Below are 20,858 nucleotides of genomic sequence, written 5' to 3' on the forward strand. Positions count from 1 at the left end.
CAATGAGTACTGGTGATGTTTGATTTTAATGCAGGTACAGGTGAAGTTTGATCTTACAATGGGTACTGGTGATGTTTGATTTTACAATGGGTACTGGTGATGTTTGATATTTCAATGGGTACTGGTGATATTTGATTTTTCAATGGGTACTGGTGATGTTTGATTTTACAATGGGTACTGGTGATATTTGATTTTTCAATGGGTACTGGTGATGTTTGATTTTACAATGAGTACTGGTGATGTTTGATTTTACAGCAGGTACAGGTGATGTTTGATTTTACAATGGGTACTGGTGATGTTTGATTTTACAATGGGTACTGATGATGTTTGATTTTACAATGGGTACTGGTGATGTTTGATTTTACAATGGGCACTGGTGATGTTTGATTTTACAGCAGGTACAGGTGAAGTTTGATTTTACAATGGGTACTGGTGATGTTTGATTTTACAGCAGGTACCGGTGATGTTTGATTTTACAATGGGTACTGGTGATGATTTATTTTACAATGGGTACTGGTGATGTTTGATTTTACAATGGTTACTGGTGATGTTTGATTTTACAATGGGTAGTGGTGATGATTTATTTTTCAATGGGTACTGGTGATGTTTGATTTTACAGTGGGTACTGGTGATGTTTGATTTTACAATGGGTACTGGTGATGTTTGATTTTACAATGGGTACTGGTGATGTTTGATTTTACAATGGGTACAGATGTTTGATTTTACAATGGGTACTGGTGATGTTTCATTTTACAATGGGTACTGGTGATGTTTGATTTTACAATGGGTACTGGTGATGTTTGATTTTTCAATGGGTACTGGTGATGTTTGATTTTACAATGAGTACTGCTGATGTTTGATTTTAATGCAGGTACAGGTGAAGTTTGATTTTACAATGGGTACTGGTGATGTTTGATTTTACAATGGGTACTAGTGATGTTTGATTTTTCAATGGGTACTGGTGATGTTTGATTTTACAGCAGGTACAGGTGAAGTTTGATTTTACAATGGGTACTGGTGATGTTTGATTTTACAGCAGGTACAGGAGAAGTTTGATTTTACAATGGGTACTGGTGATGTTTGATTTTACAACAGGTACCGGTGATGTTTGATTTTACAATGGGTACTGGTGATGATTTATTTTACAATGGGTACTGGTGATATTTGATTTTACAGTGGGTACTGGTGATGTTTGATTTTACAATGTGCACTGGTGATGTTTGATTTTACAATGGGTACTGGTGATGTTTGATTTTACGATGGGTACTGGTGATGTTTGATTTTACATTGGGTACTGGTGATGTTTGATTTTTCAATGGGTACTGGTGGTATTTGATTTTACAGCAGGTACAGGTGATGTTTGATTTTACAGCTGGTACAGGTGAAGTTTGATTTTACAATGGGTACTGGTGATGTTTGATTTTACAGCAGGTACTGGTGATGTTTGATTTTACAGCAGGTACTGGTGATGTTTGATTTTACAATGGGTACTGGTGATGTTTGATTTTACAATGGGTACTGGTGATGTTTTATTTTACAGCAGGTACAGGTGAAGATTGATTTTACAGCAGGTACCGGTGAAGTATGATTTTACAGCAGGTACAGGTGAAGTTTGATTTTACAGCAGGTACCGGTGATGTTTGATTTTACAATGGGTACTGGCGATGTTTGATTTTATAATGGGTACTGGTGATGTTTGATTTTACAATGGGTAGTGGTGATGTTTGATTTTACAATGGATACTGGTGATGATTGATTTTACAATGGGTACTGGTGATGTTTGATTTTTCAATGGGTACTGGTGATGCATGATTTTACAATGGGTACTGGTGATGTTTGATTTTACAGCAGGTACAGGTGAAGTTTGATTTTACAATGGGTACTGGTGATGTTTGATTTTACAATGGGTACTGGTGATGTTTGATTTTACAATGGGTACTGGTGATGTTTGTTTTTACAATGGGTACTGGTGATGTTTGATTTTTCAATGGGTACTGGTGATGTTTGATTTTACAGTGGGTACTGGTGGTATTTGATTTTACAGCAGGTACAGGTGAAGTTTGATTTTACAATGGGTACTGGTGATGTTTGATTTTACAATGGGTACTGGTGATGTTTGATTTTTCAATCGGTACTGGTGGTGTTTGAATTTACAGCAGATACAGGTGATGTTTGATTTTACAGCAGTTACAGGTGAAGTTTGATTTTACAATGGGTACTGGTGATGTTTGATTTCACAGCAGGTACCGGTGATGTTTGATTTTACAATGGGTACTGGTGATGATTAATTTTACAATGGGTACTGGTGATGTTTGATTTTACAATGGTTACTAGTGATGTTTGATTTTACAATGGGTACTGGTGATGTTTGATTTTACAATGGGTACTGGTGATGTTTGATTTTACAATGGGTACTGGTGATGTTTGTTTTTACAATGGGTACTGGTGATGTTTGATTTTTCAGTGGGTACTGGTGATGTTTGATTTTACAATGGGTACTGGTGATGTTTGATTTTACAGCAGGTACTGGTGATGTTTGATTTTACAATGGGTACTGGTGATGTTTGATTTTACAATGGGTACTGGTGATGTTTGATTTTACAACGGGTACTGGTGATGTTTGATATTACAGCAGTTACTGGTGATGTTTGATTTTTCAATGGGTACTAGTGATGTTTGATTTTACAATGGGTACTGGTGATGTTTGATTTTACAGCAGGTACAGGTGAAGTTTGATTTTACAATGGGTACTGGTGATGTTTGATTTTACAGCAGGTACCGGTGATGTTTGATTTTACAATGGGTACTGGTGATGATTAATTTTACAATGGGTACTGGTGATGTTTGATTTTACAATGGGTACTGGTGATGTTTGATTTTACAGCAGGTACTGGTGATGTTTGATTTTACAATGGGTACTGGTGATGTTTTATTTTACAGCAGGTACTGGTGATGTTTGATTTTACAATGGGTACTGGTGATGTTTGATTTTACAATGGGTACTGGTGATGTTTGATTTTACAGCATGTACCGGTGAAGTTTGATTTTACAGCAGTTACCGGTGATGTTTCATTTTACAATGGGTACTGGCGATGATTGATTTTACAGCAGTTACTGGTGATGTTTGATTTTACAATGGGTACTGGTGATGTTTGATTTTACATTGGATTCTGGTGATGATTGATTTTACAATGGGTACTGGTGATGTTTGATTTTACAGCAGGTACCGGTGATGTTTGATTTTACAATGGGTACTGGTGATGATTAATTTTACAATGGTTACTGGTGATGTTTGATTTTCCAATGGGTACTGGTGATGTTTGATTTTACAACGGGTACTGGTGATGTTTGATTTTACAATGGGTACTGGTGATGTTTGATTTTACAATGGGTACTGGTGGTGTTTGTTTTTACAGCAGGTACTGGTGAAGTTTGATTTTACAGTGGGTACTGGTGATGTTTGATTTTACAGCAGGTACCGGTGATGTTTGATTTTACAATGGGTCCTGGTGATGTTTGATTTTACAACGGGTACTGGTGATGTTTGATTTTACAATGGTACTGATGAAGTTTGATTTTACAATGGGTACTGGTGATGTTTCATTTTACAATGGGTACTGGTGATGTTTGATTTTACAATGGGTACTGGTGATGTTTGATATTACAGCAGTTACTGGTGATGTTTGATTTTTCAATGGGTACTGGTGATGTTTGATTTTACAATGGGTACTGGTGGTGTTTGTTTTTACAGCAGGTACTGGTGAAGTTTGATTTTACAGTGGGTACTGGTGATGTTTGATTTTACAGCAGGTACAGGTGAAGTTTGATTTTACAATGGATCCTGATGATGTTTGATTTTACAACGGGTACTGGTGATGTTTGATTTTTCAATGGGTACTGGTGATGTTTGATTTTACAATGGGTACTGGTGATGTTTGATTTTACAGCAGGTACAGGTGATGTTTGATTTTACAATGGTACTGATGATGTTTGATTTTACAATGGGTACTGGTGATGTTTCATTTTACAATGGGTACTGGTGATGTTTGATTTTACAATGGGTACTGGTGATGTTTGATATTACAGCAGTTACTGGTGATGTTTGATTTTTCAATGGGTACTGGTGATGTTTGATTTTACAATGGGTACTGGTGGTGTTTGATTTTACAGCAGGTACTGGTGAAGTTTGATTTTACAGTGGGTACTGGTGATGTTTGATTTTACAGCAGGTACCGGTGATGTTTGATTTTACAATGGGTACTGGTGATGATTAATTTTACAATGGGTACTGGTGATGTTTGATTTTACAATGGGTACTGGTGATGTTTGATTTTACAATGGGTACTGGTGATGTCTGATTTTTCAATCGGTACTGGTGATGTTTGATTTTACAATGGGTACTGGTGATGTTTGATTTTACAGCAGGTACAGGTGAAGTTTGATTTTACAATGGGTCCTGGTGATGTTTGATTTTACAACGGTTACTGGTGATGTTTGATTTTACAATGGTACTAATGATGTTTGATTTTACAATGGGTACTGGTGATGTTTCATTTTACAATGGGTACTGGTGATGTTTGATTTTACAATGGGTACTGGTGATGTTTGATATTACAGCAGTTACTGGTGATGTTTGATTTTTCAATGGGTACTGGTGATGTTTGATTTTACAATGGGTACTGGTGGTGTTTGTTTTTACAGCAGGTACTGGTGAAGTTTGATTTTACAGTGGGTACTGGTGATGTTTGATTTTACAGCAGGTACCGGTGATGTTTGATTTTACAATGGGTCCTGGTGATGTTTGATTTTACAACGGGTACTGGTGATGTTTGATTTTACAATGGTACTGATGAAGTTTGATTTTACAATGGGTACTGGTGATGTTTCATTTTACAATGGGTACTGGTGATGTTTGATTTTACAATGGGTACTGGTGATGTTTGATATTACAGCAGTTACTGGTGATGTTTGATTTTTCAATGGGTACTGGTGATGTTTGATTTTACAATGGGTACTGGTGGTGTTTGTTTTTACAGCAGGTACTGGTGAAGTTTGATTTTACAGTGGGTACTGGTGATGTTTGATTTTACAGCAGGTACAGGTGAAGTTTGATTTTACAATGGGTCCTGGTGATGTTTGATTTTACAACGGGTGCTGGTGATGTTTGATTTTTCAATGGGTACTGGTGATGTTTGATTTTACAATGGGTACTGGTGATGTTTGATTTTACAGCAGGTACAGGTGATGTTTGATTTTACAATGGTACTGATGATGTTTGATTTTACAATGGGTACTGGTGATGTTTCATTTTACAATGGGTACTGGTGATGTTTGATTTTACAATGGGTACTGGTGATGTTTGATATTACAGCAGTTACTGGTGATGTTTGATTTTTCAATGGGTACTGGTGATGTTTGATTTTACAATGGGTACTGGTGGTGTTTGATTTTACAGCAGGTACTAGTGAAGTTTGATTTTACAGTGGGTACTGGTGATGTTTGATTTTACAGCAGGTACCGGTGATGTTTGATTTTACAATGGGTACTGGTGATGATTAATTTTACAATGGGTACTGGTGATGTTTGATTTCACAATGGGTACTGGTGATGTTTGATTTTGCAATGTGTACTGGTGATGTTTGATTTTACAATGGGTACTGGTGATGTTTGATTTTACAATGGGTACAGATGTTTGATTTTACAATGGGTACTGATGATGTTTGGTTTTACAATGGGTACTGGTGATGTTTGATTTTACAATGGGTACTGGTGATGTTTGATTTTACAATGGGTACTGGCGATGTTTGATTTTACAGCAGGTTCTGGTGATGTTTGATTTTACAATGGGTACTGGTGATGTTTGATTTTACAATGGGTACTGGTGATGTTTGATTTTACAGCAGTTACTGGTGATGTTTGATTTTTCAATGGGTACTGGTGATGTTTGATTTTACAATGGGTACTGGTGATGTTTGATTTTACAATGGGCACTGGTGATGTTTAATTTTACAATGGGTACTGGTGATGTTTGATTTTACAATGGGTACTAGTGATATTTGATTTTACAATGGGTACTGGTGATGTTTGATTTTACAGCAGGTACAGGTGAAGTTTGATTTTACAGCAGGTACCGGTGATGTTTGATTTTACAATGGGTACTGGCGATGTTTGATTTTACAGCAGTTACTGGTGATATTTGATTTTACAATGGGTACTGGTGATGTTTGATTTTACAATGGGTACTGGTGATGTTTGATTTTACAGCAGTTACTGATGATGTATGATTTTTCAATGGGTACTGGTGATGTTTGATTTTACAAAGGGTACTGGTGATGTTTGATTTTCCAGGAGGTAATGGTGATGATTGATTTTACAATGGGTACTGGTGGTGTTTGATTTTACAATGGGTTCTGGTGATGATTGATTTTACAATGGGTACTGGTGATGTTTGATTTTATAATGGGTACTGATGTTTGATTTTACAATGGGTACAGGGGATGTTTGATTTTACAAAGGGTACTGGTGATGTTTGATTTTACAATGGGTAGTGATGTTTGATTTTACAATGGGTACTGGTGATGTTTGATTTTACAATGGGTACCGGTGATGTTTGATTTTACAGCAGGTACTGGTGATGTTTGATTTTACAGCAGGTACCGGTGATGTTTGATTTTACAATGGGTACTGGTGATGTTTGATTTTACAGCAGGTTCTGGTGATGTTTGATTTTACAATGGGTACTGGTGATGTTTGATTTTACAATGGGTACTGGTGATGTTTGATTTTACAGCATGTACCGGTGAAGTTTGATTTTACAGCAGGTACCGGTGATGTTTGATTTTACAATGGGTACTGGCGATGATTGATTTTACAGCAGTTACTGGTGATGTTTGATTTTACAATGGGTACTGGTGATGTTTGATTTTACATTGGATTCTGGTGATGATTGGTTTTACAATGGGTACTGGTGATGTTTGATTTTACAGCAGGTACCGGTGATGTTTGATTTTACAATGGGTACTGGTGATGATTAATTTTACAATGGTTACTGGTGATGTTTGATTTTACAATGGGTACTGGTGATGTTTGATTTTACAACGGGTACTGGTGATGTTTGATTTTACAATGGGTACTGGTGATGTTTGATTTTACAATGGGTACTGGTGATGTTTGATTTTTCAATCGGTACTGGTGATGTTTGATTTTACAATGGGTACTGGTGATGTTTGACTTTACAGCAGGTACAGGTGAAGTTTGATTTTACAATGGGTCCTGGTGATGTTTGATTTTACAACGGGTACTGGTGATGTTTGATTTTTCAATGGGTACTGGTGATGTTTGATTTTACAATGGGTACTGGTGATGTTTGATTTTACAGCAGGTACAGGTGATGTTTGATTTTACAATGGTACTGATGATGTTTGATTTTACAATGGGTACTGGTGATGTTTGATTTTACAATGGGTACTGGTGATGTTTGATATTACAGCAGTTACTGGTGATGTTTGATTTTTCAATGGGTACTGGTGATGTTTGATTTTACAATGGGTACTGGTGATGTTTGATTTTACAGCAGGTACTGGTGAAGTTTGATTTTACAGTGGGTACTGGTGATGTTTGATTTTACAGCAGGTACCGGTGATGTTTGATTTTACAATGGGTACTGGTGATGATTAATTTTACAATGGGTACTGGTGATGTTTGATTTCACAATGGTTACTGGTGATGTTTGATTTTACAATGGGTACTGGTGATGTTTGATTTTACAGCAGTTACTGGTGATGTTTGATTTTTCAATGGGTACTGGTGATGTTTGATTTTACAATGGGTACTGGTGATGTTTGATTTTACAATGGGCACTGGTGATGTTTAATTTTACAATGGGTACTGGTGATGTTTGATTTTACAATGGGTACTAGTGATGTTTGATTTTCCAATGGGTACTGGTGATGTTTGATTTTACAGCAGGTACAGGTGAAGTTTGATTTTACAGCAGGTACCGGTGATGTTTGATTTTACAATGGGTACTGGCGATGTTTGATTTTACAGCAGTTACTGGTGATATTTGATTTTACAATGGGTACTGGTGATGTTTGATTTTACAATGGGTACTGGTGATGTTTGATTTTACAGCAGTTACTGATGATGTATGATTTTACAATGGGTACTGGTGATGTTTGATTTTACAGCAGGTACAGGTGAAGTTTGATTTTACAGCAGTTACTGGTGATGTTTGATTTTTCAATGGGTACTGGTGATGTTTCATTTTACAATGGGTACTGGTGATGTTTGATTTTACAATGGGTACTGGTGATGTTTGATATTACAGCAGTTACTGGTGATGTTTGATTTTTCAATGGGTACTGGTGATGTTTGATTTTACAATGGGTACTGGTGATGTTTGATTTTACAATGGGTACTGGTGATGTTTGATTTTACAATGGTACTGATGATGTTTGATTTTACAATGGGTACTGGTGATGTTTGATTTTACAATGGGTACTGGTGATGTTTGATATTACAGCAGTTACTGGTGATGTTTGATTTTTCAATGGGTACTGGTGATGTTTGATTTTACAATGGGTACTGGTGATGTTTGATTTTACAGCAGGTACTGGTGAAGTTTGATTTTACAGTGGGTACTGGTGATGTTTGATTTTACAGCAGGTACCGGTGATGTTTGATTTTACAATGGGTACTGGTGATGATTAATTTTACAATGGGTACTGGTGATGTTTGATTTCACAATGGTTACTGGTGATGTTTGATTTTACAATGGGTACTGGTGATGTTTGATTTTACAGCAGTTACTGGTGATGTTTGATTTTTCAATGGGTACTGGTGATGTTTGATTTTACAATGGGTACTGGTGATGTTTGATTTTACAATGGGCACTGGTGATGTTTAATTTTACAATGGGTACTGGTGATGTTTGATTTTACAATGGGTACTAGTGATGTTTGATTTTCCAATGGGTACTGGTGATGTTTGATTTTACAGCAGGTACAGGTGAAGTTTGATTTTACAGCAGGTACCGGTGATGTTTGATTTTACAATGGGTACTGGCGATGTTTGATTTTACAGCAGTTACTGGTGATATTTGATTTTACAATGGGTACTGGTGATGTTTGATTTTACAATGGGTACTGGTGATGTTTGATTTTACAGCAGTTACTGATGATGTATGATTTTACAATGGGTACTGGTGATGTTTGATTTTACAGCAGGTACAGGTGAAGTTTGATTTTACAGCAGTTACTGGTGATGTTTGATTTTTCAATGGGTACTGGTGATGTTTCATTTTACAATGGGTACTGGTGATGTTTGATTTTACAATGGGTACTGGTGATGTTTGATATTACAGCAGTTACTGGTGATGTTTGATTTTTCAATGGGTACTGGTGATGTTTGATTTTACAATGGGTACTGGTGGTGTTTGTTTTTACAGCAGGTACTGGTGAAGTTTGATTTTACAGTGGGTACTGGTGATGTTTGATTTTACAGCAGGTACCGGTGATGTTTGATTTTACAATGGGTCCTGGTGATGTTTGATTTTACAACGGGTACTGGTGATGTTTGATTTTACAATGGTACTGATGAAGTTTGATTTTACAATGGGTACTGGTGATGTTTCATTTTACAATGGGTACTGGTGATGTTTGATTTTACAATGGGTACTGGTGATGTTTGATATTACAGCAGTTACTGGTGATGTTTGATTTTTCAATGGGTACTGGCGATGTTTGATTTTACAATGGGTACTGGTGGTGTTTGTTTTTACAGCAGGTACTGGTGAAGTTTGATTTTACAGTGGGTACTGGTGATGTTTGATTTTACAGCAGGTACAGGTGAAGTTTGATTTTACAATGGGTCCTGGTGATGTTTGATTTTACAACGGGTGCTGGTGATGTTTGATTTTTCAATGGGTACTGGTGATGTTTGATTTTACAATGGGTACTGGTGATGTTTGATTTTACAGCAGGTACAGGTGATGTTTGATTTTACAATGGTACTGATGATGTTTGATTTTACAATGGGTACTGGTGATGTTTCATTTTACAATGGGTACTGGTGATGTTTGATTTTACAATGGGTACTGGTGATGTTTGATATTACAGCAGTTACTGGTGATGTTTGATTTTTCAATGGGTACTGGTGATGTTTGATTTTACAATGGGTACTGGTGGTGTTTGATTTTACAGCAGGTACTAGTGAAGTTTGATTTTACAGTGGGTACTGGTGATGTTTGATTTTACAGCAGGTACCGGTGATGTTTGATTTTACAATGGGTACTGGTGATGATTAATTTTACAATGGGTACTGGTGATGTTTGATTTCACAATGGGTACTGGTGATGTTTGATTTTGCAATGTGTACTGGTGATGTTTGATTTTACAATGGGTACTGGTGATGTTTGATTTTACAATGGGTACAGATATTTGATTTTACAATGGGTACTGATGATGTTTGGTTTTACAATGGGTACTGGTGATGTTTGATTTTACAATGGGTACTGGTGATGTTTGATTTTACAATGGGTACTGGCGATGTTTGATTTTACAGCAGGTTCTGGTGATGTTTGATTTTACAATGGGTACTGGTGATGTTTGATTTTACAATGGGTACTGGTGATGTTTGATTTTACAGCAGTTACTGGTGATGTTTGATTTTTCAATGGGTACTGGTGATGTTTGATTTTACAATGGGTACTGGTGATGTTTGATTTTACAATGGGTACTGGTGATGTTTGATTTTACAATGGGTACTGGTGATGTTTGATTTTTCAATCGGTACTGGTGATGTTTGATTTTACAATGGGTACTGGTGATGTTTGACTTTACAGCAGGTACAGGTGAAGTTTGATTTTACAATGGGTCCTGGTGATGTTTGATTTTACAACGGGTACTGGTGATGTTTGATTTTTCAATGGGTACTGGTGATGTTTGATTTTACAATGGGTACTGGTGATGTTTGATTTTACAGCAGGTACAGGTGATGTTTGATTTTACAATGGTACTGATGATGTTTGATTTTACAATGGGTACTGGTGATGTTTGATTTTACAATGGGTACTGGTGATGTTTGATATTACAGCAGTTACTGGTGATGTTTGATTTTTCTATGGGTACTGGTGATGTTTGATTTTACAATGGGTACTGGTGATGTTTGATTTTACAGCAGGTACTGGTGAAGTTTGATTTTACAGTGGGTACTGGTGATGTTTGATTTTACAGCAGGTACCGGTGATGTTTGATTTTACAATGGGTACTGGTGATGATTAATTTTACAATGGGTACTGGTGATGTTTGATTTCACAATGGTTACTGGTGATGTTTGATTTTACAATGGGTACTGGTGATGTTTGATTTTACAGCAGTTACTGGTGATGTTTGATTTTTCAATGGGTACTGGTGATGTTTGATTTTACAATGGGTACTGGTGATGTTTGATTTTACAATGGGCACTGGTGATGTTTAATTTTACAATGGGTACTGGTGATGTTTGATTTTACAATGGGTACTAGTGATGTTTGATTTTCCAATGGGTACTGGTGATGTTTGATTTTACAGCAGGTACAGGTGAAGTTTGATTTTACAGCAGGTACCGGTGATGTTTGATTTTACAATGGGTACTGGCGATGTTTGATTTTACAGCAGTTACTGGTGATATTTGATTTTACAATGGGTACTGGTGATGTTTGATTTTACAATGGGTACTGGTGATGTTTGATTTTACAGCAGTTACTGATGATGTATGATTTTACAATGGGTACTGGTGATGTTTGATTTTACAGCAGGTACAGGTGAAGTTTGATTTTACAGCAGTTACTGGTGATGTTTGATTTTTCAATGGGTACTGGTGATGTTTCATTTTACAATGGGTACTGGTGATGTTTGATTTTACAATGGGTACTGGTGATGTTTGATATTACAGCAGTTACTGGTGATGTTTGATTTTTCAATGGGTACTGGTGATGTTTGATTTTACAATGGGTACTGGTGGTGTTTGTTTTTACAGCAGGTACTGGTGAAGTTTGATTTTACAGTGGGTACTGGTGATGTTTGATTTTACAGCAGGTACCGGTGATGTTTGATTTTACAATGGGTCCTGGTGATGTTTGATTTTACAACGGGTACTGGTGATGTTTGATTTTACAATGGTACTGATGAAGTTTGATTTTACAATGGGTACTGGTGATGTTTCATTTTACAATGGGTACTGGTGATGTTTGATTTTACAATGGGTACTGGTGATGTTTGATATTACAGCAGTTACTGGTGATGTTTGATTTTTCAATGGGTACTGGTGATGTTTGATTTTACAATGGGTACTGGTGGTGTTTGTTTTTACAGCAGGTACTGGTGAAGTTTGATTTTACAGTGGGTACTGGTGATGTTTGATTTTACAGCAGGTACAGGTGAAGTTTGATTTTACAATGGGTCCTGGTGATGTTTGATTTTACAACGGGTGCTGGTGATGTTTGATTTTTCAATGGGTACTGGTGATGTTTGATTTTACAATGGGTACTGGTGATGTTTGATTTTACAGCAGGTACCGGTGATGTTTGATTTTACAATGGGTACTGGTGATGATTAATTTTACAATGGGTACTGGTGATGTTTGATTTCACAATGGGTACTGGTGATGTTTGATTTTGCAATGTGTACTGGTGATGTTTGATTTTACAATGGGTACTGGTGATGTTTGATTTTACAATGGGTACAGATGTTTGATTTTACAATGGGTACTGATGATGTTTGGTTTTACAATGGGTACTGGTGATGTTTGATTTTACAATGGGTACTGGTGATGTTTGATTTTACAATGGGTACTGGCGATGTTTGATTTTACAGCAGGTTCTGGTGATGTTTGATTTTACAATGGGTACTGGTGATGTTTGATTTTACAATGGGTACTGGTGATGTTTGATTTTACAGCAGTTACTGGTGATGTTTGATTTTTCAATGGGTACTGGTGATGTTTGATTTTACAATGGGTACTGGTGATGTTTGATTTTACAATGGGCACTGGTGATGTTTAATTTTACAATGGGTACTGGTGATGTTTGATTTTACAATGGGTACTAGTGATGTTTGATTTTACAATGTGTACTGGTGATGTTTGATTTTACAGCAGGTACAGGTGAAGTTTGATTTTACAGCAGGTACCGGTGATGTTTGATTTTACAATGGGTACTGGCGATGTTTGATTTTACAGCAGTTACTGGTGATATTTGATTTTACAATGGGTACTGGTGATGTTTGATTTTACAATGGGTACTGGTGATGTTTGATTTTACAGCAGTTACTGATGATGTATGATTTTTCAATGGGTACTGGTGATGTTTGATTTTACAAAGGGTACTGGTGATGTTTGATTTTCCAGGAGGTAATGGTGATGATTGATTTTACAATGGGTACTGGTGGTGTTTGATTTTACAATGGGTTCTGGTGATGATTGATTTTACAATGGGTACTGGTGATGTTTGATTTTATAATGGGTACTGATGTTTGATTTTACAATGGGTACAGGGGATGTTTGATTTTACAAAGGGTACTGGTGATGTTTGATTTTACAATGGGTAGTGATGTTTGATTTTACAATGGGTACTGGTGATGTTTGATTTTACAATGGGTACCGGTGATGTTTGATTTTACAGCAGGTACTGGTGATGTTTGATTTTACAGCAGGTACCGGTGATGTTTGATTTTACAATGGGTACTGGTGATGTTTGATTTTACAGCAGGTTCTGGTGATGTTTGATTTTACAATGGGTACTGGTGATGTTTGATTTTACAATGGGTACTGGTGATGTTTGATTTTACAGCATGTACCGGTGAAGTTTGATTTTACAGCAGGTACCGGTGATGTTTGATTTTACAATGGGTACTGGCGATGATTGATTTTACAGCAGTTACTGGTGATGTTTGATTTTACAATGGGTACTGGTGATGTTTGATTTTACAGCAGGTACCGGTGATGTTTGATTTTACAATGGGTACTGGTGATGATTAATTTTACAATGGTTACTGGTGATGTTTGATTTTACAATGGGTACTGGTGATGATTAATTTTACAATGGTTACTGGTGATGTTTGATTTTACAATGGGTACTGGTGATGTTTGATTTTACAACGGGTACTGGTGATGTTTGATTTTACAATGGGTACTGGTGATGTTTGATTTTACAATGGGTACTGGTGATGTTTGATTTTTCAATCGGTACTGGTGATGTTTGATTTTACAATGGGTACTGGTGATGTTTGACTTTACAGCAGGTACAGGTGAAGTTTGATTTTACAATGGGTCCTGGTGATGTTTGATTTTACAACGGGTACTGGTGATGTTTGATTTTTCAATGGGTACTGGTGATGTTTGATTTTACAATGGGTACTGGTGATGTTTGATTTTACAGCAGGTACAGGTGATGTTTGATTTTACAATGGTACTGATGATGTTTGATTTTACAATGGGTACTGGTGATGTTTGATTTTACAATGGGTACTGGTGATGTTTGATATTACAGCAGTTACTGGTGATGTTTGATTTTTCAATGGGTACTGGTGATGTTTGATTTTACAATGGGTACTGGTGATGTTTGATTTTACAGCAGGTACTGGTGAAGTTTGATTTTACAGTGGGTACTGGTGATGTTTGATTTTACAGCAGGTACCGGTGATGTTTGATTTTACAATGGGTACTGGTGATGATTAATTTTACAATGGGTACTGGTGATGTTTGATTTCACAATGGTTACTGGTGATGTTTGATTTTACAATGGGTACTGGTGATGTTTGATTTTACAGCAGTTACTGGTGATGTTTGATTTTTCAATGGGTACTGGTGATGTTTGATTTTACAATGGGTACTGGTGATGTTTGATTTTACAATGGGCACTGGTGATGTTTAATTTTACAATGGGTACTGGTGATGTTTGATTTTACAATGGGTACTAGTGATGTTTGATTTTCCAATGGGTACTGGTGATGTTTGATTTTACAGCAGGTACAGGTGAAGTTTGATTTTACAGCAGGTACCGGTGATGTTTGATTTTACAATGGGTACTGGCGATGTTTGATTTTACAGCAGTTACTGGTGATATTTGATTTTACAATGGGTACTGGTGATGTTTGATTTTACAATGGGTACTGGTGGTGTTTGATTTTACAGCAGTTACTGATGATGTATGATTTTACAATGGGTACTGGTGATGTTTGATTTTACAGCAGGTACAGGTGAAGTTTGATTTTACAGCAGGTACCGGTGATGTTTGATTTTACAATGGGTACTGGCGATGTTTGATTTTACAGCAGTTACTGGTGATGTTTGATTTTACAATGGGTACTGGTGATGTTTGATTTTACAATGGGTACTGGGGTGTTTGATTTTGCAATGGGTACTGGGGATGATTGATTTTACAATGGGTACTGATGTTTGATTTTACAATGGGTACTGGGGATGTTTGATTTTACAAAGGGTACTGGTGATGTTTGATTTTCCAGGAGGTAATGGTGATGATTGATTTTACAATGGGTACTGGTGGTGTTTGATTTTACAATGGGTTCTGGTGATGATTGATTTTACAATGGGTACTGGTGATGTTTGATTTTACAATGGGTACTGATGTTTGATTTTACAATGGGTACAGGGGATGTTTGATTTTACAAAGGGTACTGGTGATGTTTGATTTTACAATGGGTACTGATGTTTGATTTTACAATGGGTACTGGTGATGTTTGATTTTACAATGGGTACCGGTGATGTTTGATTTTACAGCAGGTACTGGTGATGTTTGATTTTACAGCAGGTACCGGTGATGTTTGATTTTACAATGGGTACTGGCGATGTTTGATTTTACAGCAGTTACTGGTGATGTTTGATTTTACAATGGGTACTGTTGGTGTTTGATTTTACAATGGGTACTGGTGATGTTTGATTTTACAATGGGCACTGGTGATGTTTGATTTTACAGCAGGTGCTGGTGATGTTTGATTTTACAGCAGGTACTGGTGGTGTTTGATTTTACAGCAGGTGCTGGTGATGTTTGATTTTACAGCAGGTAATGGTGATGTTTGATTTTACAATTGGTACTGGTGGTGTTTGATTTTACAATGGGTACTGGTGGTGTTTGATTTTACAATGGGTACTGGTGGTGTTTGATTTTACAATGGATACCGGTGAAGTTTGATTTTACAATGGGTACAGGTGATGTTTGATTTTACAGCAGTTACTGGTGATGTTTGATTTTTCAATGGGTACTGGGGGTGTTTGATTTTACAATGGGTACTGATGATGTTTGATTTTACAGCAGGTAATGGTGATGTTTGATTTTACAATGGGTACTGGTGATGTTTGATTTTACAATGGGTACTGGTGATGTTTGATTTTACAATGGGTACAGGTGAAGTTTGATTTTACAATGGGTACTGGTGATGTTTGATTTTACAGCAGGTAATGGTGATGTTTGATTTTTCAATGTGTACTGGTGATGTTTGATTTTACAATGCGTAGTGATGATGTTTGATTTTACAATGGTAATGGTGATGTTTGATTTTACAAAGGGTACTGGTGATGTTTGATTTTACAGCATGTAATGGTGATGTTTGATTCTGTTGCTGGTACTGGTGATGTTTGATTTTACAATGGTACAGGTGATATTGGATTCTATAGCTGTTACTGATGGTGTTCGATTTTACAACAGGTACTTGTGATGACTGATTTTGGATCAAAACGTTTCATGGTATTTCCACCTCTAAACAATGCATAATCTGGATTTACCTGGTAAACATAATCTATCATGTGATCTGGCATAAGAATTATCTGAGAGATTATCTCATTTATTGTTCCTGTTTTTAGATATCAATGAGTGTTCTCTCAATCCCCTGCTCTGTGCCTTTCGCTGCATTAACACCTATGGCTCCTATGAGTGCACCTGCCCTGGAGGGTACACACTGAGAGACGACCGCAAGATGTGCAAAGGTAAGGGAAGGAGTCTCTGAGTTCTGGTACCACATTGAGCAGGTGCCAAATATCAACTTTCTCGGAACTCCCTTTTAAGTTTGTTTGGACAAATGCATTTAAATAAAATATTGGTTTGACAGATTTTCCTACACATCAATTGTTTCAGCTAGCATTTGTTCATAGAGATGTTTAATAATAAATTGAAAGGATATGATTTTCTTTCATTATGTGGATTATTTTAACATTAGCCGTTCAAAATGATTGTTGAGACAGTTATATCAGCATTAAGCAGGAAAACCCACCACAATCTCTTCTATCAAGTTGTACAGATAACTAAAGCAGCTGTGGCGTGACTGATTCCAGATGCGTGGTTATCAATATCAGCTGTGGAATGACAAAAACCTGCTGTGGGGTGACCCACTCGAGCTGTGTAGCAACCAAATCCAGCTGTGGAATGATCTGATCCAGCACTAATTCAGTCCAACAACTGATGTGGAATGACCCACTCCAGCTGCAAAACCACCAGGTCCAGGGTGAATTCAATCTAAATGGCCCAGCAAAGATTCAGCAGATTCATAATCTGACCCGACTCCTGATAACAACAGCTCACACACTCAAATTGACCACGGTTAACAGCTGATAAATGGGATTTCTCTCGATATGGAGAGGTCAGATACGTCGGGGCGATCAATTTGTAATTGTTTGCATGTTTCAGATGTATCTGGTGGCTGAACTTGTCTTAACAACTTTGCATGTGAGAATTTCAGTAATTTATTTGATCATTTCCATTTTTGTGTAATTCACCGGTTCAGCCAGTAACACTCAAGAGCAAGATATTCCCCAATATTGTCCAGACCGCTTGGTAATTTTTGATAACACTGATGCACTGCACTGTGATTGAATCATAAGTAAGTGTAAGTTATAATTAACAGTTGGGTAACTAGTACAGGAACAGATGTTGGGGGCTGGGAGCAAGGTTTATGCATTGCTGACAGTGCTTATTCCCTGATTACAGATTTGGATGAGTGTTCAGTAGGATTCCATGATTGTGAGTCTCGAGGGATGACATGCAAGAACCTGATTGGCACCTTCATGTGCATCTGTCCACCTGGGATGATGCGAAGACCAGACGGCGAGGGTTGCATGGGTACATCTTCCAGTCTTTCTGACTGCCTGTCTGTCCTTTGGTGTCCGTGACTGCCTGTGTCCATCTGTCTAATTTTATGTTTGTCTGCCTATCTTTGTTTGTCTGTGTGCCTGCCTATATAACGGTCTGCCTGTCGATGTGTGCCTGTCTATCTAATTGGTTGTCCCTTTGTGTGCCTGTCTGTCTGTAAACCTGTCTATCTACCTGTGTGCTGGTCTGCTGTGCACCTGTCTGTCACTGGATGTTTGTCTGCCCCTTGTTCTTTTCTGTGATCATTTTAGATAAAAAGAGAAGGTTTATTGCTATTTCTTGGGAGATTAATAATCAATAATCTGTGTTGTCACAAGTAGGGATAAATTAACACTGCAATGAAGGTACTGTTAAAAGCCCCTATTGGCCACATTCCGGCACCTGTTCGGGTACACAGAGGGAGAATTCAGGATATTAAATTCACCCGACAGCACAGCTTTCGGGACTTGTGGGAGGAAACTGGAGCACCCGGAGGAAACCCACTCAGACACAGGGAGAATGTGCAGACTCCACACAGACAGTGACCCAAGCTGGGAATCGAACCTGGGACCCTGGAGCTGTGAAGCAACAGTGCTACCCACTGTGCTTCCGTGCTGCTCTATTATGACTTGGATGTTCCTCCTCCTGTTGACAGATTAATTGGGTTGGATCGCCACCAAGCGAGAGCCTGCTGCTGCCAGAGAGGCAAATATGGTGGTGATGCAACAGGATTGTCACCACAGGACCAGAAGAGGGAGCAGAAACTGAAGGCAAATGCCTCAATGTGATTTTTTACTGAGGCCTTGGATTGGATTTGGGTGTCCAGCAGATGAGTCTTTGGAACTGTTACAGAAAGAAGAGAAAACATTGTTTGGCCCTCTTGGGAGGGAGGGGGGTGGTTAGTCAGCTGAACCAAAGTGTGGCCTGAGACCTAATAAGGACAAGTTAGTGCAGAAAAATTCGCATCAATGATTCTGTACGTAAAGATTAAAAACATGCAATGTGGGAAAAATGAGCTTCTTTCAATGATCAAATGTTGCATGTCTGGTCTGTTTCGCATATCTATGTTTTAATTTATGGTGAATTTATTGAAAAATGTTGACTGATTTCGAGTTGCTGCCTAACTTTGGAATATTCTGGCATTCAGTTAACCATGTGCTCGTAGAGAATTAGCTTGCACCAACAAGGTGCCAATTTGTTACCTCTTTAAAATTTTGATCTAAAATAGTTTCAAGCAACCAAATAAACATTTTCAACAGACAAATTATTTCCATGTATTTGATCTAGACTCCTTGCAGAGTAAGGTCACATCATGGTTAAATTTTAGGGAAGGTTACAGTTAAATTTCTGAATTTCACCTTTGCTTAGTTGTACCTCTGATGTTTCTGACTCAAGTCTGTGGGTTCAAGCCCCACTCCAGTATAATCTAGATGACACCTCAGTACAATACTTTGGGAGTGTTGTATAGTCTCTTTCAGACTAGACATTAAACTGAGGCCTTGTCTGTCACTAAAGAGTCATAGAATACCTACAATGCAGAAGGAGGCCATTCGGCCCATCAAGTCTGCACTGGCCCTTAGAAAGAACACCCTGCTCCTATCCCTGTAACCACCACCAAATCTTTTTTGACACTAAGGGGCAATCCACCTAACCTGCACATCTTTGGACTGTGGAAGGAAACCGGAGCACCCGGAGGAAGCCCAGGCAGACAGGGGGAGAAAGTGCAAACTCTACACAGTCACCCGAGGCAGGAATTGAACCCGGGATCCTGGAGCTGTGAGGCAGCAGTGCTAACCACTGTGCCACCATGCCACCTACTTTAGCTATATAAAAGATTTCCTGGATCTATTCAAAGAAGCGCAGCGAACTCTCTCAACTTTTCATTCAATCAGCAGCAATAGCGCAGTTTAATTGGTTGTGGGATCTTACAATGGGTAAACATGTCTGACAGAACAACAGTAACTACACATTCAATTATTTCATTGTATCTGAGAGATGGGATAAGGTGTTGTCTATAAATACAGCTCTTTCATTCTCACACGCGGGTTAACTTTCTTTTGGAATGTATCCAGATGAAAACGAGTGTCGCACTAAACCGGGGATATGTCAGAATGGACGCTGTATTAACACAGTTGGTAGTTACCAGTGCGATTGCAATGAAGGATTTTTGGAAAGTCCATCAGCTACAGAATGTCTGGGTAAGTCGGTAAAGCTTGAAACATGACAAGATCCCCGGAAAATCTTTTGCAAATTAACGTCAAATTAGATTATCTCGAAAATGTACAGGAGAAATTGTTAAAAGTAGAAAAGAGATGAGGGATGGTCAGATTAATTATTAGATATTGAATAGGCTGGCTGAGACACTGAGCAGTCGTTCCTCAGCTTGTATTCTGGAGATACCCAGTTAATGCGGATTTGCTGGCTTTGTCACAGTCAAATCTTGAAGCAACAACGCTGAACTTGTCCAATTACATTTCAGAGAGTAGACTGCACTAGAACCCTAACTCTCTTTAAGTGACATATAAACACTGATTGTGTCATCCAGCGAATGGGTGATGTAGTTAAATATTGAGGATGGGTTTTAGTTCTGGCTTGAACTGGTTTCATGTGGTGCAAGTTCACCTGATGAGCCAGGCTGCACTGACATTATCCATCCCACGGATTTCTGTGGGTATGTTTTGAGGGTTGAATGTTTCTATGGGTGTATGTTTTGAGGGTTGGGCCTTTCTATGGGTGTGTA

General features: G+C 37.8%; 1 protein-coding gene across 1 annotated transcript in view; it reads left to right on the forward strand.

Moving 5' to 3' along the window:
- Window positions 1–20,858, forward strand: part of fbn2b (fibrillin 2b) — a 408,379-nt gene that overhangs the window by 348,701 nt on the left and 38,820 nt on the right. The window contains exons 54-56 of the mRNA XM_072482639.1: window positions 16,858–16,980; window positions 17,978–18,109; window positions 20,191–20,316. Coding sequence (XP_072338740.1) covers window positions 16,858–16,980; window positions 17,978–18,109; window positions 20,191–20,316 — 381 coding nt within the window. The remainder of the gene's footprint in view (window positions 1–16,857; window positions 16,981–17,977; window positions 18,110–20,190; window positions 20,317–20,858) is intronic.

Source organism: Scyliorhinus torazame, chromosome 18, assembly GCF_047496885.1.
Source record: "Scyliorhinus torazame isolate Kashiwa2021f chromosome 18, sScyTor2.1, whole genome shotgun sequence".
NCBI lineage: Eukaryota > Metazoa > Chordata > Chondrichthyes > Carcharhiniformes > Scyliorhinidae > Scyliorhinus > Scyliorhinus torazame.